Below are 26,724 nucleotides of genomic sequence, written 5' to 3' on the forward strand. Positions count from 1 at the left end.
CGGCGGCAAGTTGCTAAGTAAATTAGCACATTACAGGTTTTTCCACTTCCGACGGTATACCTCCAGTTACGCTAAGAAGGGGAGCACTTACCATGCAAGACAGGCGAGAGGTGGGCTACAACATTCATTATCGCTGACCCCTGTGACAGGGTGAAAACCGCGGTTGTATGTCTATTCTGACCTTTCTTCTAGAATACTCCTTCCTCAGTGTACTGCCGTCTCTATATCAGGCGCATTGTGCAATCTGCCTTTACTATTTTGCTGTTAAACGTTCAGCATCAAAGTATCATCTTGGCAGCAGATGTTTTAAAGAAACCTAAGCCTGTCGTTAACCACCAGTTTGAAGAAACACAACAAGAAATTGAGATGTGGGCGTTACTAGGCGATGTTTATTTTTGCAATGTACGAATGCCCGTTTTGACTCTCTTCTTTTCACACACCTCCAAATCAACGCTCAGCCCGACCACGGTCCTTGACCGTAAGCGGCCGGGGAAAGGTAGGCAGGCACAGGTGACGACGCTGACTTGGCCACAACGGGAGCGCGGACTGGTCTGGCGTTGAAGGTGGCGTCGGCGCTGTAACCGGGTGCGGTGCCTGGCTCGTTGGTGTCGACAGTGGCCCGGAAGCCATTGGCGTCAGCCACGTAAGTGACCCGCCGGTAGATGCCGTAGGCGTCCCGGTAGCCGTACGACCCGGTCTTCACGTTATTCGAGTCTCCCTGTTCCTTGTGGTAGGACTGCGTTCCGTACTCGTCCACATTGTCGTAGCCGAAGCTGTATGGCTGCGGCGGCTGCAGGTGACGTTTGAGGAATTAAAATTGCCGGCAAACAACTAATGGCTTGCTTTACGTGTTGCTATTCCCCACGTCCAACCTTCTTGGACAACAATTTTCAATACTGAAAAATTGTAAGGCACTTTTATGGAAGTACTAAAAGTGATGGTCCATTTTTACGATGCGTAGTAAAGCCTTTTCAAGTTTTTTCATCGCTCGAACAGAGCAGTCAAGCCTGCCATAGAAAACCAACAGGGAACGCTTTTGACGATCGCAAAAAAGTTGATAGCAAAAGAACGCAAGCCTTTTGACAAAAGATCTGCGGGATTTTGATTATTATAGTGAAATATTACAATACATGAAAAAAAGCGTTCATAAACTATTTGCCGTTCAAAATTGTATTGTCCAGAATTTTTGGGTACAGGTAAAGAAGGTACTGACTCATCTGCCTACCATCGAAGGCGTTCTGACTTCCTCGGCAGGGCTCACCGTATGGAAACATCTGATTGCCTACTCCGAGTGTTCAATAGACGGGGATATTATTGTCATTCCTTGTCTAAGCACGAGAGGAGGTATCTTAACCAATTAGCCCGAGACAGATCTCCGCTTCACTTGGAGCTTCCAGTGAGCAGACGATATCTGATCAAGTTGTGAATTATAAGTCATTTAGTTATAAAGATACTTGTGATTTATTTGCTTCGAAAAACTTCATTATTCGTATAATAATAAGGAAAAAAACGTAAAACGAACCGAAGAGGCTTGACTGGTGCAATTATCTATAGTACCGAACAGAGTATGCGCTAAACGCCGTCATTTAACACAACGGAGTTTGAATTCACAGCTGTTGAACTAGCCGAAAATTCCCCGGAAATAACAGTGAAGATCGGTGCGCGGTTCAAATAGGGAGAAACAGAAGTGAAGGGAAAATAATGTACATTCCAAGCGCATGTTTCAGCGCTTAAATAAACTCACTCCTAGGCTGTAAACCAATTGCTCGGTATCCAGACTCAACGTACGTAAAATGGCTCAGCCGTGGAGACGCCCGGTGTAGCGGCTGCGGCGATGAGCGGACCTCTGTAGCCGGCGTAGAAGTTGCCCTGAGGACCGTACGGGCCCTCAGCGAAAGCGAGAGAGAAAAGGGAAGCGACCAGGACCTGAATCATTGAAAAACGGTGAGCGATCCCGCTCCCACACCTTGATGCAACACACAACATCCCACTCGAAAGCGGCCACTGGTGTGATGAAGTCCGAAATTGGTAAACAATTTGCGTCAGTACTGCAAATGGATATTTTCCGCTGCGTTTCTTTTTAGAGAAGGTGATTGCTTCAGTTCGCCACAGTTCGATCGCTATAAGTGCGACACTCGCCAATTGATATACGCTGTTAGCCTGAAGTCTACTTTCTTTCTCTGAAAAAAAAAACATTAGGCATGCGGGAACACAGAAATCGTTAAATTCGAATATTGATAGCATTTGAAGCGGACACACCAGCACAAAAATCTGACACATTGAAGGACGAAGTGAAACCATCTGTAGCTAATAGGGACTTCATTAGATTAAACCCTGGACTAAATACACAACTTTACACAAAGCTATACTTGTGAGCAAATTAGGTATAGAGGACGTTTGATGAAATAAAGCTTAGGTACCAACCTTGGCAATCATTGTTTTTGATAGCACTAAACCTACCACAAAATATTCTATGTATGGTCTAGGACACTTTGCTTGTGCTTAGGCTGAGACAAGCAGTGTTAGAGCAATGTGACTTCTTTGCCGGCATGTCGCGAATTTTATAACGCGTAAGAAAGGGCCTTCCGCAGCACATCCTCTTTCCGTTTTCTGGTGTCGTGGCGGGACTAGGAAGCCACCAGACTGGTTTTATTTTTTTGCGACCGCTGACAACAGCGCGTTGTGTACTCGGGGCATTGTCTTGCCCTTATTTTTTTGTTTTTGCTTTGGCATTTCACGTTTTGTGCCCGCACGCTTTGCTAATTCCTTTTGTACGCGTGAGCGTTGCCTCGGAAGTGCGTTGCACGAGTTTCGGTGTTTTTCCACGAAAGGGCCGCCCAATGAAAACGCGCCAGCGGCGGTTACGGTGTTTACTGCGCGTGAAACTAGACAGCTCAAGTCGAGACACGAGGAGACAACGGCGCTAACGGGATTGGCCGAACCCTAGCTTTTCAACCAACTTGCAGTCCTAGTTTCGCTCTAAAACGCTGGAGCTGCGATGTGGGCCGATGCTGCGCGAGCGTCAAACAGCCGAGCCTTACCTGCCTAGTCCAACAGAGCCGCGAGTGTGTAGTGCGCGTACCGTCTCGCCGCTGACCGGCAGTATTGGGAAGTTTTGGACGCAAGTTGTCGAGGCTCGTGTGGTGTTCACTGTAACAAGTGCGCTTCTGACGCCAGTGTTTTTATGCAAGAGACCGACGCTGTGCTATGCTGTGGAAGAGGGCATCGTTCTCCGTTTCCTCTCCAAACTTACCATTACATCTCGATAAAGAAGACTCTGCAGGCAAAGGAAGTGTTCACTACCGCTGGTGTTCATCGGGCCCACGTACAACGGATTGTGCGTGCCAACAAGAGACGCCTGGAAAGAAACAAGCTCCTTTCAAACGCACTCCTAGACTCCCACTCGTTCAGAACGTCCTAAATCGGCTTATTGGGGTCAAAGGTCGACGAAGGTCCTTGAAGGTGAGCGCTTCTGCGACAAAACACGCATCTGAATATGTGCGAGCAACCGCATTCCATACGACCCCCAAGGACCACACTCCCAGCCGGTACAAGAAGCGGATAGCGGCGCAGATGCAGCAACGACCATTGGCGATCGGAGCATCTGCCAGATGTGCACTCAGCGATCGAAACAGCCGCGTCAGGAGGGAAGACACCTACGCCACCAAAATAGAGTGGGATCTTGAAGAGGTCGTAATGGAACGCGACTACTGGAAGAGGAAGGCTCACGCGGCTGTATGCGCAGTGAGCAAGCTCGAGGAAGCTTTCCACGAAATGTGCGTAGCGCTGCAGGAGATGCAGTCAGATCTGCATTGCCTCGGATGTCCTTCTCTCGCCTTTGGTCCTCTGGCGGCTATTCCAATGAGCTGCCCGTGCTCGAAGGGCGTTCCGAGTGGCATCTGCCCGGATTTTACCAGTTTTAAGACCTCCAGCCAGATGAAGCCGTCAGCCGTAGAGAAGCAGCTGCTCAAGAACTTTTGGTGTTCCCACGGCACTGTGCGAGACTGGTACTTCGGTGATGACAATTACGATAACGACGACCACCGTTGCGATATTTGTGGCTAGAGCTATGCAGTAGTCTAAAAATAGTATATCTTGCCTATACAGATTCTACTGCGTGAGGTCCTGATCATAAAAATGAGAACCTGAAGAAATGTGCTTCTTAGATTAAGATTTCCCAAGATGCTTCCAGGACTTCCTGGAGATTCCACTGGCATATTCTCAGGAGTTATTCCGCTTCCACTCTTTCATTACTTACAGTGTAGGAAAAGTGCTGTCATAGATATTGCTTTGATGCCGTACTTGTGAAACGTTATTTTCATTTTTATCCGTGAAAGTACCGGACCCTGTTTAAGCAAGTACCCGGACTTTGTTCTGAACTATTTTTATCCAATGTCAATACTAGCTTTCGGTAGCGCTTATTGTAGCGAGAGTACTACGGAATCGGCAGCAAATAATTGTGCATTGCGCTTCGCTAGTTTGTCTGCACGGGAAGCAAGTGAGGACGCCAGGATTACTTGTTGAGGGTAGTAAATCCAATTCTGACAACCTCAATTCGATCTTGACCAAGAGATCCGCGTTTTTTTTTTTTGCCCAACGCGAACGGCTGTCATAAAAGCACGATTAACTTAGAGCGAGCATTATACTTCGCTTTCTAAATTTTGGGCCATCTCTTTTTTTTTCACAAAAAAAATTATTTTCCTTGTAAAACTGTAAAGAGGTAGAAAACAATATTTTTCTCGTTAACTATTTCTTCCTTGTGAACACAAGACATGATTAAGGATTACAAACTTTTTATTGCTCATAGGCAAGAAGATTAACTGGGGAAGCTTTCTCTCTGCTACAGAAGGAAACCATATGAAAATAAAAAGAGCTCTGTATATTTCGAACAGGTATTACCTTCTGACAAGTCTTTCGGCGAGAAAGTAGGCACAAAAGGAAGCATTGCAGCCCGAATGAAGGCAAGACACACCAACTACCAACACAACCAACTGAAGATGAGGAGTTAAGTTGGCATGACTTTAACTACGGCTTTTCCTCGCAAGTGCTCTGATTTACCACTAGGCAAGAAGTATTTGTATTAGTATCAGTTTTTTCTACATTGTGTGACTTGTAAACGCAATATTGGGGCTGCACAAGGTTGCTGAAGACTAATGAGTGCTTATTTTCTTGATTTAACTGCAGGTCTGTGTGTTTTTACGCCAAATAAACTGGTTCCTGTTCCTAATAGTATGACATTGCCTTCTTACCACCCGCAGCAATGCTATATTCTCCCAAAGTTGCGAAGACTGCTTTCAGAAGAGCACTCCTGATTTGCCCCTTTAATGGAATTTTCCGTTGGACAATATGACCATGATATGCGCCGAATTATTGGACTGAGCTCAATTTTTACTTCGATACATCTTAGGCGAACTGCGTTAGGGATCACAGACAAGAGCAAAAGTCTTCCATCATGATAATAATAACAATAATAATAATAATAATTGTTTTTTGGTGGAAAGGAAATGGCGCAGTATCTGTCTCATATATCGTTGGACACCTGAACCGCGCCGTAAGGGAAGGGATAAAGGAGGGAGCGAAAGAAGAGAGGAACAAATAGGTCCGAGATTTCAATTTCAGCGGAGGTGTACAAGGGGCACGCCGGTCACTGTAAGCAAGCAGGTTCCATCGCTGATGCAATGAAACGTTTTTTTTTGTTAGCTTGACTGCGCTTTTTTAACAAAAAATCACGGGAATAGACTCTGAAACTTCCCGAATTGTACTGAATTACCTTCCGCTTCGCTACCGTGAACTAGAAGAAAGGAAAACGACACAAAGGTTCCATCAATTAACAAAACATACACGGCAGAAATATGCAGAGTCAAGAGGAAAACACGTTACCTCTACCTCAGCCATTCAGGTCAAAACGAGAGGAGAGCTCTTGCAAAATATCATGACTGCTGAACACCATTACCGCTCTGCAAAAATCTTATGGTTCGTTTCGGGCAGTTTCTACCGCGTGGCACCTTGAATTCAAGGTGTTGAGCTTTAGCTATGGAAGCGTGTCATTTACACTCTACTTTGAAACTATTCCTAATTTGAAAATATAATATTTCACCAACAAAAGATTCAAAATGGAGAGTGCAAGGAGACCGGCGCCTCTGTCTTGAACTGCTCTTTTATATATGAAGCCGGTGAAGAAAGGCCTTCCAAAACTCAACGTGCCACCTCCACCATTACTATCAACCATATGTAAAATGGAGGGCGTGTAAAATGAATAATAGCTAAGGTATAAAGTTGGCGCAAGAAACTTACGAAGAGAATTGTTAGGTTGCTTGCATGCCGGTGATAACGTCGCACATCGAAGCACTCGGATATGCAGCCATCACAAGCCCTACCCTCGACATATTTGTGCGGTAAACTTAAATTCGTTTAGAGCTGAGAGTGGTAACACGGTGAATTACACCGAAGTTCTAGGAGTTTTAAGAATTCCGGGGATAAAAATGGAGCAATATTTTTTAGCTGAAATTCGGGCGAAAATCGGGTTCTGCAAAAATTTTCCTTTCCATCATCCGGAGTTTTTCGACGGTGTTTTTGCATTAAAAAAAAGACTCTGTTTGCGCTAATTTTTGCGGGTCACAAAACCATTCATTTTTGCTGGTAAACTGTTTCTCAAGTCGAAATTTTACTTCCCAGCTGGTACAACTTCTTCGTTGCGTGCACTAGCAATCTCCTCTGCAGCACTTCACAGTGCGTGCATGCCCTGCCTTCATTGTACAGTGCGATAACAGTGATCCAAGTTTGTCAAGGCAGATATTCTGGGAGTTAATGCAGCTGTTAACAGCAGAAAACACAGCCCCTCCCAAGTACCAGAAAAACAAGACGAAAAAACGCGCAGCGCTGTCCACTTCAAGTAATTCGGCATCACAGCTGCCATTTTATTTCCGCAGGATCCGTGGAGAGCATTGTGTGGCGCCTTATACAATGATGCCCATTAGTTTCCTGGTCTGTACCCGTATATTGGCTTCTTTATTCGTTGAAGTACATTTAGAAATTAGCCTTTTGCGGCGCGATGTTTAGGATGGCGAAAGTGAGTGCGATTTTTTTTTTTCAAGCATCGAGAGGAACTTTTCGCCACTTAAGCCATGCAGGCTGCAATTAAAATCACAGCTAGACAGATTGGTAGAGATATATCTTGTACACAGCGCAAGTTGCGTTTTGAAATGATGAAAAAACAAGGATGTCACGAGGTTCTACGGCAGCAGGCCCCTGAGTGCTCTTATTTCATTTTTCTTCTGACGCTGAGGAACGACTTGTTGCGGGTTCTTTCTTTCGGCGAAAGAGCTGCAGACGATAAAAGATGTAAAGAATTGGGCATACGTTTGTTTTCTAGGCTCCGGCTATACGCGCGTTTCACGGTTGTGCACAACGCGCCGCAAGTACAACAAATAACGGCGTGGTTTGCTTTATTTTGTATTCGCACCGATCAAACCCTTTGCATGTCTAAAAGTAATTTTGTTCTTTCGGAGAGCGGAGAATCGTGGACAAAATCTCCTGTCGCCCGGTGTTTCTGTCGCCGGTAATTCAAAAGGGCATGTACTGCTCATCACGTGGAAAGGCAGCTTCGAGACAGTCGCTTCAGCATGTGCTGACTTATTTGTTTTTATTTGTTTTTGTTAATTTTTTCATTTATTTATTACATACAGTTCGCCTCACTTCCAGGTCGCAACAGGACTGGCTTGACATGAAAATAAAGCAGCAGGGAAGCATTTTTTGCACATTATTACAAAGAATCGCGCTTAATCGACCATGGTTACAATGTTGGTGAGAATTTTCAAAGTGTCTTGCGAAGTGCGCCATAAGTGTTGAAGTGTTCCATGTTTCGTTCCTTTGATGCGGGTGGACTGAGGCATATATGTATACTTATCAAGTTTTGCCCTGTCATTCAGCAACAGGAAAAAAAACTTAAGCCACAGAAATTTGGCTCGTATGTGGATTGAGGGGAGACAGTCTTTTTGCAGAAGCAGTGAGGGTGATTCAAGACGAATGTATTCATGAATGATAAATCTTACAGCCTTACGTTTGGCAGTCTCTAATCTATCTATGTACTGTTTGTGTCGGGCAGCCACCAGTTAATTATTCGCATTCAGTCAAAGAACGGAAAAGTGCAGTGTATGCCAGAAGTTCTTTATGCTGGGAATAAAGTTGAAGGGACCGTCTTATCAAGTTAAGAGCTGATTGCCCCTTTGTGGTAATGTTTTTCCGTGCTTGTTCCATTGTAAACGCCAGAAAGTAACCTCAGCAAGGTATCTAAACTGCTCTACCTTATTCAGTGTCCTCTGTGATATCTGATGAGTGAAATTTATTAGATGTTTCCTTCTAGGCACAATCATGCAAGCAGTTTTTTCTAGCTTCAGGGGCATCTGCCAGTTGTCACACCATTCTGATGCGTACTGCAGCGAACTGTGCATTCCTATTTGGTCAGCATGGCTATTTATTTCTTTTAAGAAAACTCAGTTGTCCGCTAGGACGCTTATTGGTACGTCGATATTCTTGCTGATATCATTACTAAAAAGGAAGAAAAGAACTGGGGGCAGCACTGTGCCCGGCGGCACCCCAGATATTGTCACGTGGTGGTGACGTTGAAGAACACAGTAGCAATACTGTGAAAGACAAAACTAACTTTTATTGGGCGAACCTGTGCCCACAAAAGAGGCTACACTTACAGCACAACGGTAGCGGCGAGCACGGTCGGCGATCGTCGAAAATCTGATCCGCGGGTCAAGCGCGTCGGCTGTTATATAGAAGTCGTCGAATGTTCCAGACTAATCGTTGGGACCCGCGTGCCTTCCACAAAGTTCTACACCATTCGCGTCAGGCGATGAAATCAGATAACATAAGGTTCGTCTACAACAGACAGCGAACAGAAGCATCGATGACTTGCCAGAAACTTCGGATAGATGCAGGCGCGTCCCGCGCTGTGCGATAACACTTGTTAGGCGGCAAAACGTGGTCGCCCGATAAAGATAAATGACACGTGTCAATATCATTTCCCTCAAATGTTACTGACTGTGTGAAGAATAGACGTACTCACTTCGACCAGTTAAGTAACCTTTCATATAAAAAGCGATTGTCATGTTAAAAACAAAGTGAGCTAACTTTGCTTTTCAGAATTCGAGGAATATCATGTCTTCCCCCCCCCCCCCCCCCCCTCTTTATCTATTCTCATGGCTAGGTCATACACTCTTTCTAGCAACTGCGTTGTCTTTGACCAGCCCTTTCTCAAACCATATTGTTTCGGAATAGTTAATTTGTGGTCAGCAGTAAATTTCGGACTGGTCAAAGTAAGTTTTCTTATTATTTTAAAGCCCGTGCAAGTAAACGAATAACGGCAATGATTGGAAGCATTAGCAGGGTCTCCCGATTTCTGTGTCAGAATTACTATATCTATTTTTCATATTTCCGGTAGTTCTGCAGTTTGCAGTCACTTCTTGTAAATACTCATTAAGTATTTTGAAATCCATTCAGTGTATCGTTTTAGAAATGTATTCGGTATACTGTGTGATCCCGTCTATTGCTTAATGTCAATATGCACTGCAAAGGTAGTATTTATGCTTAATTTCTGCAGTGGACGTCCACATGCGCAAAAATACAAAGGAGATTATCAGATAATTCAGCACATTTCTACGGAGGCCAAATGCGAAAAATATTGAAAGCTTCGCAATGCCGTTTATTTTAGCTGGCTAGCCAAACCTGCGGTCGATAACCACGAAACACTGCCGTTCGCCGGTTGTGATATCGAAAGTTACGTTGAAAACCTGAGAGGATATAGAATTCTCAACAAATACAGACCCTACCTTGTCCTATCTAGCCATATTTGGAGGCTCAGATCAATTCGAGGACTCCAAAGAAGGTCGTCTGGTATTAACTTTTTGAATGTGTTCCGTGTTCTGTGACACAAAACATTACGAACTCCTTAAGCCCACGAATTTCCTCGCGCAGGGGTACAGCTGCAAAGCTCCAGCAGCACTGAGATTCCATTGCCGGACACGTAAGCCCAGGATAGTAAATTATTCTTTAGCGTACCATAGTGCACTTATAAGACCTTGTGTAGATTTCAGACGGATAGACCCATTAATTGAATTCGGAAAAGCTTTATGGATCCATGACTCTTTATGAATCCCGATTACACCGAGATTTGAGGTTTCTGTATACAAATATGGTGCGAAATCTTCATTGCTGTTTGAGAACTGTATACCCTCTCAGGTTTTCAACGTAACTTTCGATATCAGAACCGGCGAACGGCAGTGTTTCCTGGTTATCGACCGCAGCTTTGGCTAGCCAGCTAAAATAAACAGGATTGCGAAGCTTCCAAAATTTTTTGCATTTGGCCTCCGTGGGAATGTGCTGAATTATCAGATAGTCGCGCCCGCGAAGTCTGGCTCGGCGACGCAGCCAAATTGCTTGAGCGCGACCGACTAGAGTACATCGTACTGGGGACGTATGGTTCGTTGCACGAATGGTGAATATCGATCATTGAATATCGATCACTGCGCAGAAGAGAAAATTGTGTTCTCGGCAAAAGGAAATAAAATATATATTGAGAGTTTATCTGTGTAAGCTCTATATGATTACACGACACCTGAATACTTGAAATGTTCACAAAAACGAAGCATTCAGTATCTCACTTGTGCATTAAAAATGATATCAAGCTCTGTTTTGGAAAGCAGATTTATTACACGTATACACAATTGCGCAGCACATGCAACCATACACAAAGCAGTCAATGCTTGCACACCACGGCGACCATCTCACGAAAAACTCGGAAGCAAACAAAGCAAAGGCAATAAGTCTGAAGTTGGCATAGTGGGAACATCACCAGCGAAGCATTTAGCAGAAAAAGAGCGCAACTGTCTTATGGAATTTGAACTCCAAAATCAGGGCGCAGAGAGGAAGTTTGAAAATGCAAGTAAACGTGGACTAAAAATCCTGCACGCTTTAAGAAAGTCACAAATAAAATGCCTTCAACCCGATAATTCATTCTCCTCAGCACACGAAGCCTCGGCGCTAATTTCATCGGCGGGACGACGCTTGGGAAATCCTAACTGGCTCTTGTTTCGGAAATTTGTTGCTAACGGACCTGACGGAGGCCTCAGATAGACCACGGTAATTGGATTCCTCCGGCACCGATGGGCTTTGGCGCGAATGCCGGCACGGGCGCGGACGCCGATTTGGCCAAGGGCACGACGATCGGGTTGGCGTTGTATACGGCGTCTCCCGTCTGTCCGGGCGCCGTGCCGGGCTCGTTGGTGTCCACCGTGGCGCGGTAGCCATTGAGGTCGGCCACGTACTCGACGCGCCGGAAGAGGCCCTGCGCGTCCTTGTAGCCGTACGAGCCCTTCTTTGCGTTGCTGGCGTCGCCCTGCTCCTTGTGGAATAGCTGGGTTCCAAATTCGTCCACGTTCTCAAAGCCGAAGCTGTAAGGCTGCGGAGGCTGGGTAATAGGAGTGGGAGAGAATAGCACAGTGGCTACGTGAAGCAGGTCAGAAGCCCCACTCCGGAAGGGAGGTTTTGAAATTGCTGCCACAACGACCAATAATAGTGAAGCGCGCGAGCGTGCGCAAAGGGTAGTGCAATCTCTATCACAGTTCCACTTCCGCAATCAGCGCTACCCCTTTGGACAGTTAAATGTTGAAACTTTAAAACGACATCACGCCAGAGGTACCTATCTTCGAAATGCCGGATGTGATCTTTCTTTTGAACAAACTTTGAAACGTTACTTCCATGAAACTTTTCAGATCGAACGCTTTGAACTTGGGACGCTTAGAATTGCATACCCAGGCACCTCGTCGCATCTGCCCAATCTTCATGCAGTGCTTCTAATTTATTATATAAGATATCATAATTTATTATACAAAATACCACCATCATTTATTTTTTTCATTCTTGTGGCGCACATAGCATCGTACCTTCCCTGTCAGGATGCAAACTGAACATCCATGAATCTTCCCGCGTACAGCCACGTACATTTTACGGAGCACGCTTCGGCGATTTATCTCTTGTCCCGCCTTACTTCACGAAAATTAGGAAGTACTTCATACATACATTTGCACATGTGGCTGTTACACTCGAGCATTAACCCGAGAAACCGTCATATCCTCTCTACAGAACGCATTAGAAAATTTCAAGCTGCGCAGCATGCTCCGCACTATTTTGGCCGCATCTCTACATATCACACTTCCTCGGAAGACGTTTAGTTCTTTCTTAGCAAACCAAGGCTTCTACAGCAAGATCATTACGCTCAAAATTCTGAGCATGTTAGCCGCAGCTAGTTTTTATATGGCATCCTATTAATTACATCAGCTTTAATAGGACCATAGTTAATTTGTGAATCTCTCGGAGGGAGGACATTTAAAGTTGCAAAACCAGGTCGCCACTTACATCTACGGGGTCTTGGGCGCAGGCACAGGCGATGAGAGAGAGAGCTAGGAACTGAAATAAAGAAACACTTTTTAGCATGCCATTCCCAAAAATTCTGGACTGGCGCATTTTTTTAATTGGAAGGAAGTTTTTTATGACCCCAATTTGCTCAAGCACCTCATTATTGCGCCATATCAATCAATACATCGCCAGATCCCACCTCGGACGCTTGCAGTTTTCTCCTATTTATTCTCAAAAACGCTCCCCATTCGTTTCTTGTGCCTGTCTTACTACTCGGCGCGAGCGTAGAACAAGCCTTAAAAGCCTTAAAAGTACGTTCAAAACAGTATCATAAAACATTTCACAGTTGCCCCGACTTAATGATGGTGACCAAAAAAGCTGGGTTTAAAAAAAGCGCGACAAAGTACATTCAATCTTGAAGATTCCAAAAATTTACCGGCTGAGGCCTCTGAGTTTGTGAGCGTTTGCCTGCGTCCAGAATTTTTGTACCAGGAATTTGTCCGAACTACATTTACCGAGTAAAACCCACAACTCTGCTGGTAGTCGGTCATTAACAGTTCCAGAAGTAATAAAAATTCCATGCCTCCATAGATTGCAGCAAAGCCCTGCTTCTAATGTTGCAAAATGCATCTGAGATAACATATATTGCACATGTGTGCTTCATTGAGTGGATTTGGCAAAAAAAAAACAAAAAAAAAACAAATTAGTGTACTGTGCCATTTACCGTGCAGGCTCCTCAGCTAACTTTTAAAGGAATTGCTATTAATTATGTAATGGTTAATAAGGCCTAACTCTCTGCCAGTGGTAGACTGTGCCTGCCAACTCAGGTGGCCTGTTCAGTCAAGACGGTATTACACAATGCTGCGCATGATTACGAAGATGCTTCACACTGGACAAAACTATCGGAAGTTTCTACCAGGCTTCTTGCGCATCGAGAGCACAGCCTCGTCGTACACTCAGAACTTGCCAAGTCTGTACAGCTGTCGCGTCTCACGATCGCATAGAAACGCGCTGCTTTAAAATTAGGCGGACGCTTCAAACCAACAGCGCACTGTGGCTTCTTCTATTCTGCTACCATAGGTTGTTGAGGTGGTAAAGGGCAACTATGCGCAGTTTCTTGAGCCCATCATGAAAAAAAAAAGCTTCACTGAAAAGACGCAGTGACGTTGTTCATGAAGAATTAAACATTGAAGGCAACCGCATACATACATGGAGCTGCATGTATCCTGGTTAAAGTTACAGATATTGGTAATACCAGAGTTGCTGTAAAAAGCACGGAAAACATGTGGCGAGCAAACTGTAATGATCAAGAACACATCGCACAGAAACTCGGGAGTTTCGGTATCGCCATTGAGTTCAATATTCCTGTTCAATCATGCAGCTGGACATAAAGAGGATTTTAGATGGCGGAAGCATTAGCACTAAATTGAAGACATTTACAATCATTTTACATGAAAGGTAATATTGGAAGTTTTCGGGGAAGAATGGCCGACAAAATAAAATTTAGCTGATAGGGTTTACAAGAAAATGACTTCCTTTTTCTTGAACCCGCTTTTGCAACATTTTAGGCAAAGAGAAATACCGCTGACTGCATAACAGTTCACTAGTGGTATTCAATGAAGGGTGGAATACATCAACGTGGGCTTGTAAAATGCTGATCTCATTGTAAAATCTTGAATGCCGTACAAGGCGCTTGCAAAATCTATTGAGCAAGAGAAGGACCGTTGACGGCAGGTAAATATAATAATATTTCAGGACGAGGCGAGTGAAGGCAGAGTGATACACTGAAGTCCAAAGAGCCCGCGAGGCATCCCTTCCCTGACGGTGTCCTACTGGCGCCCCCCTTTAGGAGTGCGCTCACCTTAGCGAGTATTCCGGCAGCTGCGGCAGCGTAGGTGAACTTAGTTCCCGTGGACATCTCTGCAACGCGGTACGGCTTCCTGTCCCTTCTCAACTCTGTGCAATGCGGAGCGATGTGTGCGTCGGTGCGGTTTTGTGGCCGGTGCTTTTATACGCCGGGCGCTTCTTCTTGCGTCCGCCGTCCCACTTCGAGCGGCGCGTTACGCTTTACTTTCTTTTCGACTCGTTGCCATTCTTTCCCGCTCCTTTCCGAGAGTAGCGAAAGCGTTGGCTGCCCGCCTGCTTAGTTTTTCTCGGCCGCCCCGTCGCGTGCCCTCTCGAACTCCTCCCTCTCCTGTTTCTCTGCACTGCCGCTTTTTCTACTTTTGAATTTGCATTCTTCCGGTCCGGAAAGCGAGAACGCCCAAGCCGCGCACAATGCCGAGATGTGCTCCGGAATGAAGAGCAACACTTGGACTGAGAAAAAAGGATGTGGGTTTGCGCCGAGAGTAGCGAGAGGTCGCATGACGAGGGCACCGAGCTATGCGACGCCTTTAGCGGCGGAATGACGCGGCTGTCAGAAAAAGCGCGTTCGAGCGTTTGTGGGCTGAGAGCGGCGCCGCTGAAGTCGAAACTGTTCGCACCGTGCAGAGTTCCACTTCCTGTCGAGAACCAAAACAGTCAAAGCGGCGCAGAATCGAAGGTGGCGAATAAACTTCACTGTGTAAATTGTCCATTGTTACGTTGATACAATGTGCATACCTGGGACTCTTCGCACAATGCTAGTGTGTAGGCCATGGTATGCAATACCAATGTTGTTTTGTCCGACCTACGCCGTGGTCATTCCTGCGAGACAGACCAGTAACATTCAGCAAACTTCGCATCGCACAACCTCCACCGGGTCAGAATTGGCCGCTCTTCGTGCGGCTGTGCAGTACATCGGTGCACAAACACCCCACAAATTGGCTGTGTTCTGTGACTCAAAAGCAGCCTTACAGTGTCTTAATTCCTCTTTACGCCATGGCGATCCCGATCAACTCGTAGCTGAATTAGGACATCTCTAACACCAGACGCAGGAAGAGGGTCATGACATCGTCTTCCAGTGGATACCGGGACACTCTGGCATTGTTGGAAACGACGCAGCAGACGCTGCTGCTCGAACGGCTCACGGCAGTGCCAACATTGTCCAGATACCGTTGACAAGAGCCGACGCAGCAAGACATCTGCGACTGTTGGGCCAAAGAGAGCTTTTAGCGTCATGGACCTCTACTAGCAACTCCACATGCCGTCTGCACCGCCTAGACCCCTTACTCCGGCTCAGTCCTCCGTCCAGCCTCTCCCGCTGCGATGCTACGCTTTTGTGTCGCCTGTGGCTGGGAGTGGCCTTCACAAATGCCTACGCTCACTTAATCGCAATGGCAGACTCTGCTCCGTGTGAGATGTGTGGGTGCGACGAAACTATACAACACCTTCTTTGTAACCGCCCTCGGTTTCAGCGTGAGCGTGCACTCCTGGCTGCAACACTCCGCCGTTTAGATCCTCGGCCCCTTACTGAAGCCAAGGTTCTGGGTCCTTGGAGTAAGCCATCATCGCAGAGGACAGCTTTGAAGGCAGTTTTAAAGTTTTTGAAGGACTTAGGACTGATTGCAAGATTGTGAACAATCAGTTTGTGTCCTGTGTACACTGAAAGTAACGGCCAACGGACACGTGGAAAAGTGATCATATCCCCTTGTTCTCTCTCTTTTCTATCTCTCCCTCCGTTCCCTTTCCCACGTGTAGGGTAGCATACAGGGCGCTGCCTAGTTAACCTCCCTGCCTTTCCGTCTTTTTCCCTCTCTCTCTGTTTTGTCCGAAGCGGAAATCTGTGAAAAAAAAGGCGCCTCATAGTGATCTTCCCATGGCCTCCGTCAAGCGCGCGACTCTATACCTGTAAATGGCGCTCACCTCCTCCCTTCCCGGCATTCTTAGTACCCTTCGACGAGCTTTTTTTCGCCTGCTATTATCTCGAAATACGTAATAAGCCAAAAGCCACCTCTTTTGCATCCTGTCTCGTGGGCCTCACTGTGCCGTACAAAGAGAGTCGGCACCAGCAGACTCTCACTGAAACTCTATTACACTGAAATAAACTCTTTAGGCGGTTGACTTCTGCCCATAAAGGATTGAACAACTCGGCGGCGGCGGCCGGCAGCAACAGGCGTGCTCGGCGATTGTCGAACAAAAATGTCGCCGCTCTGAGCCCCGTCCAATTAAAAACTGACGAACAAGTTTTGACGTAAGCCCCAGAGAGAACCATGAATATCAGCAATGCACCCTGGCCAATCCCCCACTGTGGGTATGTGACATTAAGCCTGAAGACGTCGTCATCATCATCACGACCAGAAGTAGCTGCGCAGGGCTACAAACGTTTCAGATAAGCCTGGCCGCACTCATCGTCACCAATGGGGAAAGAAAGCCCCGTGCCGACGGCTTTTCCCTTTAAATACAAACCAACAAACAAACAAAAACAAACAAACAAACATTACCAATCTTTGAGGTAACATAACATGTCTCTCCCCACCCAGTACAGATATTTCTTTATGGCAGCTAGAAAAACATCAAATCTCCTTTGTTTATATGTTTATTTATTTTTACATACTGCAGCCTCGTATAAAGCTATTGCAAGAGGAGATAAACACGCACACACGCACACACCCACGCACGCACACACACTCACGCACACACACACACACACACACACACACACGCGCGCGCGCACACACACACTCACGCACACACACAAGCACACACTAAGTGTAACAACCACTACCATATGAAATACTTTTAAAGTAAGCAGAAGCAAAATACGAACATGCTGGCCACCAATCGAAGGATCTAAAAATTCTATCCTGGGCAGCGGACAAATAGGGGCAGGAAGGGGTTTCCAAATTTCGATAGTGCGCAGAAAGAAACTCTACTTGAACGCGCCCATACAAACGTCCACACGCTTGTCTAGAGCGCTGGAACGTCACACCAAGGAGCACACGTGCGTCATTTCCGCGTGGCCTAGGGCTCGAAACAAGACCTTACTCGGCATGCACATTTCCACGGATAGTGTATTAACTCTTCATGTATTAAACATTCTACCGGGCCTGCCAGGGAGCGGCGATTGGTATAACTGCATGAGAGAGAACGCCATTCGAGCGCACTAGAAAAGTGTGTGGATGACTGTACGAGGATTAATAGGGTAAATTTTCAGTTTCCAGATGCTTCATTATGATAATGGCTCAGGAAAATTTATCTAGTTGCCAACTCAGTCCAATGGTAGATTGTGAATGAAATCGCACGTTTTCCTGTTCTTTAACGTTTGGAATGTTCAGCTGTTGTCTTAGAGTCGGTGCGTTACACTTTTGTTTTCCTCTTCCATCGTTTGTTGAGGTGTGCTCACACTGAGGTCAGCTGCTTTTGTTGGTCTGTGCGTGTTTGGCCCCTAGTTGAGTACGGGCAGGATGCATCGTCTACGTGCTTTTTTGATGGACCCTGCTAGGTAGCTGAGTTGCTTCGGCTGTTGGTCGCACGATCGTGAGGAATATCCTGGCTCCGGCAGCCGCATTTCGATGGAGACGAAATGAAAAACACCTGTGTGTGTAGCGCGATGTCAGTATACGTTAAATAACCCCAGGTGGCCCAAATTAATCCGGAGCCCTCCACTCTGCCTTACCTCAACGCCCATATGCGCCGCTTCAGAGCGCCAAACACCACATAAGTTACATAACCTTGCTTTAAAAGGATAACGGCTATCCAAGGACTGCGTAGAAACTTCTCCCTTTCTTCTACTTCAATAAAATTTCTCCTTTATAAAACACTTGTTCGGCCTAAATTGGAGTATGCAGCATCTGTCTGGGACCCTGACCTGTTATCATTAGCTACTGAAATCGAATCTGCTCAAAACCGTGCGTCACGTTTCATACTTTCCAATTATCAGCGTGTCTCTGGTGTTACTGTTATGAAAACTACCTTATCATTGCCACCTCTTTCATTCCGCAGAAAAATTTCGCGCTTATGCCTATTTCATAAGATCTATTACTACAATCCTGCGCTTAAGAGCCGGCTACTAACTACCCCTACATATGTTTCAGGCCGCATTGAGCATCTTCTCAAAGTATGTGTTCCGTCATGCCGTTCTAGACATGCTTTTTCTTCTTTTGTCCCCTACACTTCTGACAGTTGGAACCACCTTCCCAGGCACATTGTCGATATTTCTAACTAAGACTGCCCTATGTAATCTTAATTAATTAATAATTGGTTTTTGGTGGAATGGAAATGGCGCAGTATCTGTCTCATATATCGTTGGACACCTGAACCGCGCCGTAAGGGAAGGGATAAAGGAGGGAGTGAAAGAAGATAGGAACGAATAGGTCCGTAGTGGAGGGCTCCGGAATAATTTCGACCACCTGGGGATCTTTAACGTGCACTGACATCGCACAGCACACGGGCGCCTTAGCGTTTTTCCTCCATAAAAACGCAGCCGCCGCGGTCGGGTTCGAGCCCGGGAACTCCGGATCAGTAGTCGAGCGCCCTAACCACTGAGCCACCGCGGCGGGGCCCCTATGTAATCTTTATTTGTAGATTCTAGTCAGTCTTATTTGGGTTCGTTTTCGTTGTCTTATTGCTGTCTGCCGGATATGTTCTTTATTTGGGAATTGTTTCTTCCCCTTTGCCTTCTCTTGCCTTATTTTGTGTTATGATTTGTTAATTTTTTGCCGCGTTTTCATTTCTTCTATTTTGTTTTCTGCTGCACTGTATCTAACCCAATGTATGTCCTTTCCACTCCCCTCTTTAATGCCTTCGGGCCCTGAGGGTACTTTAATAAATAAATAAATAGTAAAAGTTAACTTTTGTACAGGACATGACTGCCTGCCCTGTCAATAGAACCCTTTTTTACCATTCGTCACACTTCTTTGCTATGTAGCTGATCTTACTACATCGTCCAAATATACATACCGCTAAATATCGCTTTTATTCTCCATGCATCAGCCTGCGCTAGTTTTGTTTTAGATACTTTACGGCAAAGGCGACATACGGAATCCCCCTTGGGTGTTCGTGTAAGGTTGTTCCGTAGAATTCGGCAGGCCACTTCCGTGCAGCTTACGGATTCGGGGAGTCCGTGGGAATATTTTAGTCAATAGATATAACAGAAAAGCTGCTCACAGAAGCAGATAGCGGAACGCAATTGACAAAGGGCTGAATGTTCACCGATCAAGAACAAAACATGCTAGTGTTGCGAAAAAGAACAGATCACGATCAGGATGTCGCAGTTTAAAAAAAAAATATATCCATCTCGTAACGAGGCCAAGTTTTGGCTATTAAACATGCGATAAAAGTTTTTCAACTTCTGGCGAAAATTTTGCAGGCGCCTTAATTAAGCCAAATGAAATTATATTCCGAACTTTCGCAGCAACGGGTACAGCACTGACCGCTCCTTAATTTAGTGCTTCAGCTATATTTAAAGGCATGTTATTAATAAAAGCACATAAACTGTGCCGTGCCCGATTGCACGTTTGGTGCATGCTGTTTTTGTTCGTCTTTAATAAGATGGCGGCTTACGCATTCTGTACATAACTATATCGGCTGTACACATTCTAAACCTATTTACGCATTGCGCTCATGGCTGAAGTACTGAGGGCCAGGGAGACATCTGATAGGTCAAGTAAACGAAACATCCCTTCTTAATAAGTGGCGGGCACATATAAAAGACTTAATAATTTGACTATCCCTGAAGCCATTATCTTGAAATAATTGTAATGAATTGCTTCCAGTCACTTGCAAAAGCCTGCATATCCCTGGTGTGACTGAAACACAGCGCCACACAGGTGTAATAAAAAAGTCCTTTAAAAATGCATTCTGTACAAGATATTTTGCGCTAATTGTTGTTGTTAGCGGCTATTTATTAATAAAATAACAAGAGAAGGAAAAAATGTTGCTAGCTGCGCCAACTAGCATCGAAACCTGAAGCACTTAAGCTGTGGCTAACAGGTATAAAAAGACAGGGAGAAGAAAAGGAAGGGGGAAATTATATCACAAATTTGAAACTTGGATGGTACTAGTATTTTTATTAGTAATGTCTAACAAGTATTAGAAGCGTTCCGTATATTGCAAGCAGCGTTACAAGCCTTCCGGGTGCAATATCTGTGCCGCCTGTGGGCATACCTTTACGCACATCTTCGCCGACAGGTGCCAGAACCCCTCCCCTCCTCCACAGCTCACTGCTTTCAAATCGTAAATCACCTACTTTAAAGCGGCGTCTGATGCAGCCCTAAGGGCCATCGCACGATCGTTTTTAAGCGGCTTCCGCCTGGCCCGCTTGGCGAGCGGGCGAGCGGATCCGCCCCGTCCGGCGATGTGGCGGCCGGTGACCGGATTGCAGCTATTGGCTGCTTTTTCTGAGACGTCAGTGACGTCTGGCTTCTGCCGGGTCAAGATGGCCGTCCGTCGACTGAACTGTGGAGAGAGGCGTGGGCAGTGGCAGTTTTGTCGCGAAGCATATTATATTGGCCACCTGTTGATGCTACGAGTGTTGAGTGCGACTGCGAACTTCGCCGCGTACATCAGAGGCCAGCGACAGTTCCCCTAGTTGAATTCTGTAATCATCTACGCTGATAGAGTTGACAGAGCGCCTCTTCAAACCGACGCAAGACCTACGCGTTGGCGGCGTCACGAAGTGTTTTTATGGAGCTGTTTGTGGTCGTTGTAAGCGTTCCTAATTCTTGCGAGGATCATCACGGACAGCGGCGAGTAACAGCTGCTCACGGTGAATTTCTTGTGCGTGCATGAGCTGCATAGCACAGTGACAAGTGTCCGCGTGGTGAACGTAATTGCGATCGGAGCGAGTGCTTTTACGTCAAGGCAGCGAAACGGGCACCTGCGAAAGCTCACGACGGACGCCGTACTTCCCGAATGCTGAAATGATGCGGCGTTGCGCAGCTAATCGCATTCGTTGCGATGGTTGCAGTGATCGCGACAACACGACGTTATTTCTGCTACGTATCCATTACCATTTTGATCGCGATTCATGCGGGCACTGTACCCGATTACTGCCGTGTGCGCGACGTGACACGACCTTGGCTAAATGGGCGTCGGACTGTTTTCTGCGGCGACAAAAGCAACGCCACCATCTTTTGGCGTCTTGGTGCTCCGTTCAGTACGTGTTGTGATTATGGGTGCTCGGGTTACGAGTGGCCTGCGGCACTGTGTGACTTGTGTGAAAACATCGGTGTGCAGTGCAGATGTATCTTCGGGGGCGTCATTTCTTTTTATTTCCTGCCGGCTGTGCGGATATTTGTCTGCAATAAATATTTGCGCGATGAATGGGTGACTGAACACTTCCTCTAGACATTTCGGTTTAGGTTGTAACAACATAATATTACGCGATTCACGGCTAGTTCACAGTGTAGAATCTCTAATGTGTGTTAACTCATGAGTCTACTTTTCAATGAGGATTCCACTCTATGTTACGCAAAAAAAACTGTGGCAGCAGCTTATGGGGTCAACACTCACCACAGAACAAGTTGGGCATAAGGAGTCTTGATGAAAAAAATAAAAAATATAGGTTAGGAAAATCTTTCCCTTTGCTTTTTTTCTCTTTTTGCTTTGACAAATGCTGAAGAATGTTGAAGAGGGATCTTGGTTTCCATTCTAACAAAAATTGCGGCGATCCTGAAGCGCCTCACGAACCATGACACTCTTTGTTGTTGATTTTGCTCACGGTCCCTTCTGATAGGGAGATCAGCGGTACGAAAGTGTATGTGTGCACAATACTATTGTTACAGAGCAGCTCGTGAACTCGGCTTTAGTGGTGTTAAGCGGTTGTTCAGCAGCACTCCCTGGGACAGCAGCACCAGTTTGTTTAACAAAACATTTTCGAAGCCTTGAGAAGGAGATGTCATGGATGCACATGCACCCTGCTATCATCATTTTCCTGTGACGGCTGGCTACGGACATGATTACATGTCTGCTGATCGACGGCGATGGTGAGTACAATCAGTTATGTGTCGGCAGTGTAGAACGCTTCCCAGATTTACTTAATCCTCCTTACATTTTACACTAACAAAAATTTATTTTCTGAAATATAGATGCATATTTGCGCCTTCCTCAGTGATCGGCTAGGTTTCCTGGCCCACTTATCCATTCACATTTGTTTGGTCACGACAGTACCACTCCTGCACACATTCAAAGCTGTAAAAACAAGGCTTATTTCAGTTCTTTGAAATGTGCTAAGCATTGTTGCATGGTGGTTGGTTGGTTCTGCAATACCGACGTTGCCCTGTTTCTGAGAGTCCTGTAGTATCAATGGAACCGTTGACCTGTCAAGGCAAAGACCGCATTTAATTTGAACCCATTCCCTTACTCCTCGGATTGAATGAAATGGCTGTTGCTGCTTACATTAGCAGATTGCCCGCTTTACACCAGCGTCTAGTTCTGTTCTTGCCCGCTGCGCATGCCTGAATCAGGAGTGTTGCATTTTTCTGTTCTGCGGTGTACTCAGCATAAAAAGTGTTAGCTTAGCATTGCGAGCTGCGGGTAGGCATCTGTGAGGTTATAATATATGCAAGCGGTTATTTAATTTTGTGCAATGAGCGATCAAAGCGAGTATGTGAGTCGCCTAGCCCCGACAGTGATTTTTACTCTAGAAAGAGAAGTTCTTTGGCAACCAGAAAGTGTGTGTGAGCTGATTAGAAGTCAGCATGGCTGGAAATCCACAGGTTAGCATCACATTCTGTGCAGAAAGTGGGGCAAGCATTGTGACGGCATTTCTTGTGTGCAAAAAAGGTATATGATTCAGGGAGCTTTTGATTTATCTGCTCATATCTAAAGTTTTAAGTCTTCCCCTCTGCACATTAATGGGACAGGAACACATGCGAAAATGGGCTGTACGCATTTTCACTCTGTCCACTCTAATCAGCAAGTTCCTATGTTAGCAAAGCGTAAATGCATTGAAAAGTTTTTTCCCCAGAAGCACTGTAATAGTTTGAGTCCATATTAAAGAGGACTGTACTAGTGAGGAATAACTGTATATGTGAAATCATGGTTAATTTCTTTAGTTCTGATGATGCCACAAGCAATTAATCTGCGTTATTTTGAACACAAGACTAAAGAAGTACATTTATCTTGCAAATTATGAAGATGAGTATAAGGATGTGTTGTAGGGCACAGCAGTTTGCTGGTTGAAGGATAGCCATTGGCTTTACCTGACACCGCTTAAAACAGCAGACTGCAAAATGAGCCCTGTAGAGCTGGTAAAAGTATGTTAGGAACAAAGTCGACGGAAAACAGCACAACTGCACATAGTAGCAATTCTTCCTCTGTTGTCCTCGTCCTTTAGCGCAGTTTCAACATGCCAACTTACCGCAGGTTCACCCGACAGTACACTCGTATCAAGTTTTGTGAAATTTGCAGCAAGCATCAACAGGACAAGAAGCACGCTGTACGCATATCTAGTGCATACTGTGCAGATAGCTTCCTGCCTTATCATAGCTTGGCCCCTATATGTTTCTTGCCCATCATTTGCATTTGTGTTTGACAGCAGTGTGCTAAAATGTGAATTTTTAACACACACACACACGCACGCGCATATACGCACACGCACACACACAACTCATATGTTGAATAGATTAGCATGTCTTGCATTAACAGTCAGCTGACTGTAGATAGCTGGGGGGGGGGGGGGGGGAAGGTTGTTTACATATTAAAGTGACAACTGTGCAAATGCCTAGGAAAGGCTGCAAGTACAATTATTTTTTTTCTCTGTCAGCAGTGCAAAACACTGCCGTGTGCAATTTTGAATACCTGACTAAAAGTTTTAAGTATGTAATCTTTCTGAAAAATGTGATTATCCCGGTTTTAATTACAGACTGTTTGATACCAGCCTGTACTGTGGCCTGACCCAATCTAGAATTCGCAGTAAGAATCGCGTCGTTATTCTGAAATCGTGAAAGTAGCCTTACTTACTGTGGGGGCAGCCTTCTGTTATTTTGGCAAATCATCGACCGTTGTGAAAACATAGCGATCGAATGAGGAGGAGTTCGTGATTGCGATGTGACGCGTTTTTCAGTCTCTTGGATAAAAATGGTCCACATGTCGTTTCCCACAGCATCGCTTCTGACGATCAGGCTCTCCTGCGATGTTGCAAAGTTTTGTCACGAATTGGTTCGCGGCCGTTGGAGTCAGCCACACCGAGATCCATGCCATGTCACAGCCGACTATGATTGTACCTTCGACGAAAATCCCGCAGCAAAAAAAAAAAAACACTTTGACGCAACGGATGTTTCGAATACACCGCAATTAATACGGGCAATTTCTGCTGCAAGATATCTGCGTGTTTTGCTACAAGCGTGCATGCCTGTTCCGCCGCACGCGATTACACGACAGGCACTGCCGGGCGCGCCAATCGGAATGCGGGGGCCATCCGCCTCGTTCGCAAGCGCCAAAGTGATCGTAGAACACATTACCGCCCCAGTACCACCTAGAGGCCGAAAACGGGCGGTCCGCTCTAGAAGCGGGCCTGGCGGAAGCCGCTCCGAAACGATTGTACGACGGCCCTAAGGCGGCTTTCTCTAGTCTCAGTAGAGAATTTGGAAAGATTTAACGACGTATTCAAAGCTATCCGAAGTGCAGCCTGCGTCCTACGTTCATTCTCTTGTCCGCATTCTGTCGGCTCGTGTTAGGGCTGAAGCATGCACCGACCGGCAGAGATATCGGCTATTGAAATCCCTTTCGGCATTCGCGAGTTTTTATTCCGTACATGTGACATCTATGTTAACCTTGATTCTTGTTTTGGAATTTATTTAGGCTATTGCTGGTGGCATGTTCTTTTTTGTTTGTAACACGTACGCCCCGTGCTTAATTACTGCTCGTTAGTCAACGTCGGGGAAGGTTGTGAAAAACTGCTAAAGAAAACTTGGTGTAGTTGCACGCCAACCTTACGTAACAAGCGTTAGAAGAGCAAGTTACGAATGCATAGAACGGAGCATGCCTTCAGTGGAAGTCATTGTGTGCATGACTGGGGGGTGTGCCGTGTCGGCTTCTACAGTATTGTGCAAGACTTTGTCATAGGCACGAGTGACATCGTTTCTTCATGGCTGCTTCGAGGCTACAATGGAAAGCTTGATGCAACTTTGGAATGCTCCCCCCCGCACGCCCAATTAACGCATATTGCCGCAAAGCGTCTCCTGTGTTCATACGTTCTTTACACCGGCTGTTTATTTATTTAGTACATACTGTTGGCCTCACTTTGAGGTCATAACAGGATCGGGTTCACATACATATGAAAAAGTGCAAAACAAAATTAAAAAAGAAACAGCAGAGAAGGAACTTTTAACTTTTACACAAATGTACAGTACTCACGGATTGAAATAGGACATTCGGAGCGCTAGCCTTGCAGTGCCACGCAGGCATGTGGTAAACCACAGGCCGGCTGATTGGCTACTGGAAGGAACAATTCTGCTTTGTAGATGTTCTCCCTCTCACGCCATACCACAATGCACCACCTTGGTTCCATGAGCGTCTACGGGCGGCGCTCCATGAAGCGACGGCCACGCGCTCCGAATGTCCTATTTCAATCCGTGAGTACTGTACATGTAAATCACACGTGGTGACAGTGTTGTTAATAATTTTCAAAATGGTTTTTTAGCTTCGATGCAAAAGCTTCAGGGCACATCTGGTGCACAATTTCAGGAGGCAACATATTGCACTCAGGAATCACATGTGGGAAAAATGGACATTTGAATCCATGATTACGGTATCTGTATTCGGGTAGATGTTTTTCATGTTTTGTTCTCGTGACACGCGTGTTAGACTCAAGCAGATATGTAGTCTTATCAAGTTTTGTGCCATCATTTAAAAGGAGGAACAGAAACTTAAGACGCAACAGTCTGGCTCGTGTGTGGATTGTAGAGAGACTCGCTTTTTGAAATAGCAGTTTGGGGGATTCATGACGACAGTATTTGGTGAAAATAAATCGGTCAGGTTTTCTCTGGACACTTTCTAATCTATCAATACATTGTGCAAGAAGGGTGAACAGAACTTTTGAATATAGGATTTTTTAAGATACGAAGATAGCTTCTGCGGAGTTGTAAAACGAATGTTGGGGGACAACCCGTTCTGCTTTATCGTACAGGCTTTGGCGCTCTTTCTTCAAGTTCAGCCTTCCATTGTTTTCGCTGAACGAGGATTTACATCTGCTCTTCCGTATCATCTAGACATAAAGTCTTTCTCACAAGCCGGCCATTGCCCCGTCATAGTGATCGTCCAGCCTTTCTTCGTTGTTTCCCCTTCTGCCACCGCCTCAGTGCCGCAAAGTCAGGTGGACATATCAGAGGCTATAAGCTGTCCCCTGGCCATCTCAATCAGTGGGCTAGGCAACAGCACATCAGACAGAATGCTCAACCCATTCTGCTATATCCTGCAGGTTAGTGATTATTCTGGAATGAA

At 45.7% G+C, this 26,724-nt stretch overlaps 2 protein-coding genes across 2 annotated transcripts; both read right to left on the reverse strand.

The window, feature by feature from the left end:
- Positions 1–454: 454 nt before the first annotated feature.
- Positions 455–2,436, reverse strand: LOC144123010 (cuticle protein 10.9-like). Its single transcript, XM_077655938.1, has 3 exons — positions 2,425–2,436; positions 1,789–1,926; positions 455–790 (listed from the first exon to the last, which is right to left on the reverse strand). Exons 1-3 carry the CDS (start codon positions 2,434–2,436, stop codon positions 455–457), a joined length of 486 nt encoding a protein of 161 aa, XP_077512064.1.
- Positions 2,437–10,692: 8,256 nt separating this feature from the next.
- LOC144123011 (cuticle protein 10.9-like) lies at positions 10,693–14,434 on the reverse strand. The gene is made up of 3 exons (XM_077655939.1): positions 14,282–14,434; positions 12,421–12,471; positions 10,693–11,473 (listed from the first exon to the last, which is right to left on the reverse strand). The coding sequence occupies exons 1-3, from the start codon at positions 14,336–14,338 to the stop codon at positions 11,132–11,134; spliced, it is 450 nt and encodes a 149-aa protein (XP_077512065.1). The 5' UTR covers positions 14,339–14,434; the 3' UTR covers positions 10,693–11,131.
- Positions 14,435–26,724: the final 12,290 nt, after the last annotated feature.

This window comes from Amblyomma americanum, chromosome 3 (assembly GCF_052857255.1).
Source record: "Amblyomma americanum isolate KBUSLIRL-KWMA chromosome 3, ASM5285725v1, whole genome shotgun sequence".
Taxonomy (NCBI): Eukaryota; Metazoa; Arthropoda; class Arachnida; order Ixodida; family Ixodidae; genus Amblyomma; species Amblyomma americanum.

Coding starts and splice junctions, on each gene's coding strand:
- LOC144123010 (XM_077655938.1), bottom strand. Junction 791..1,788: donor CCACGGCTGAGCCATTTTAC/GTACGTTGAGTC, acceptor CGTCACCTGCAG/CCGCCGCAGCCATACAGCTT.
- LOC144123011 (XM_077655939.1), bottom strand. CDS start 14,338: ATGTCCACGGGAACTAAGTTCACCTACGCTGCCGCAGCTGCCGGAATA. Junction 12,472..14,281: donor CTGCCGGAATACTCGCTAAG/GTGAGCGCACTC, acceptor TCTTTATTTCAG/TTCCTAGCTCTCTCTCTCAT. Junction 11,474..12,420: donor GCGCCCAAGACCCCGTAGAT/GTAAGTGGCGAC, acceptor CCTATTACCCAG/CCTCCGCAGCCTTACAGCTT.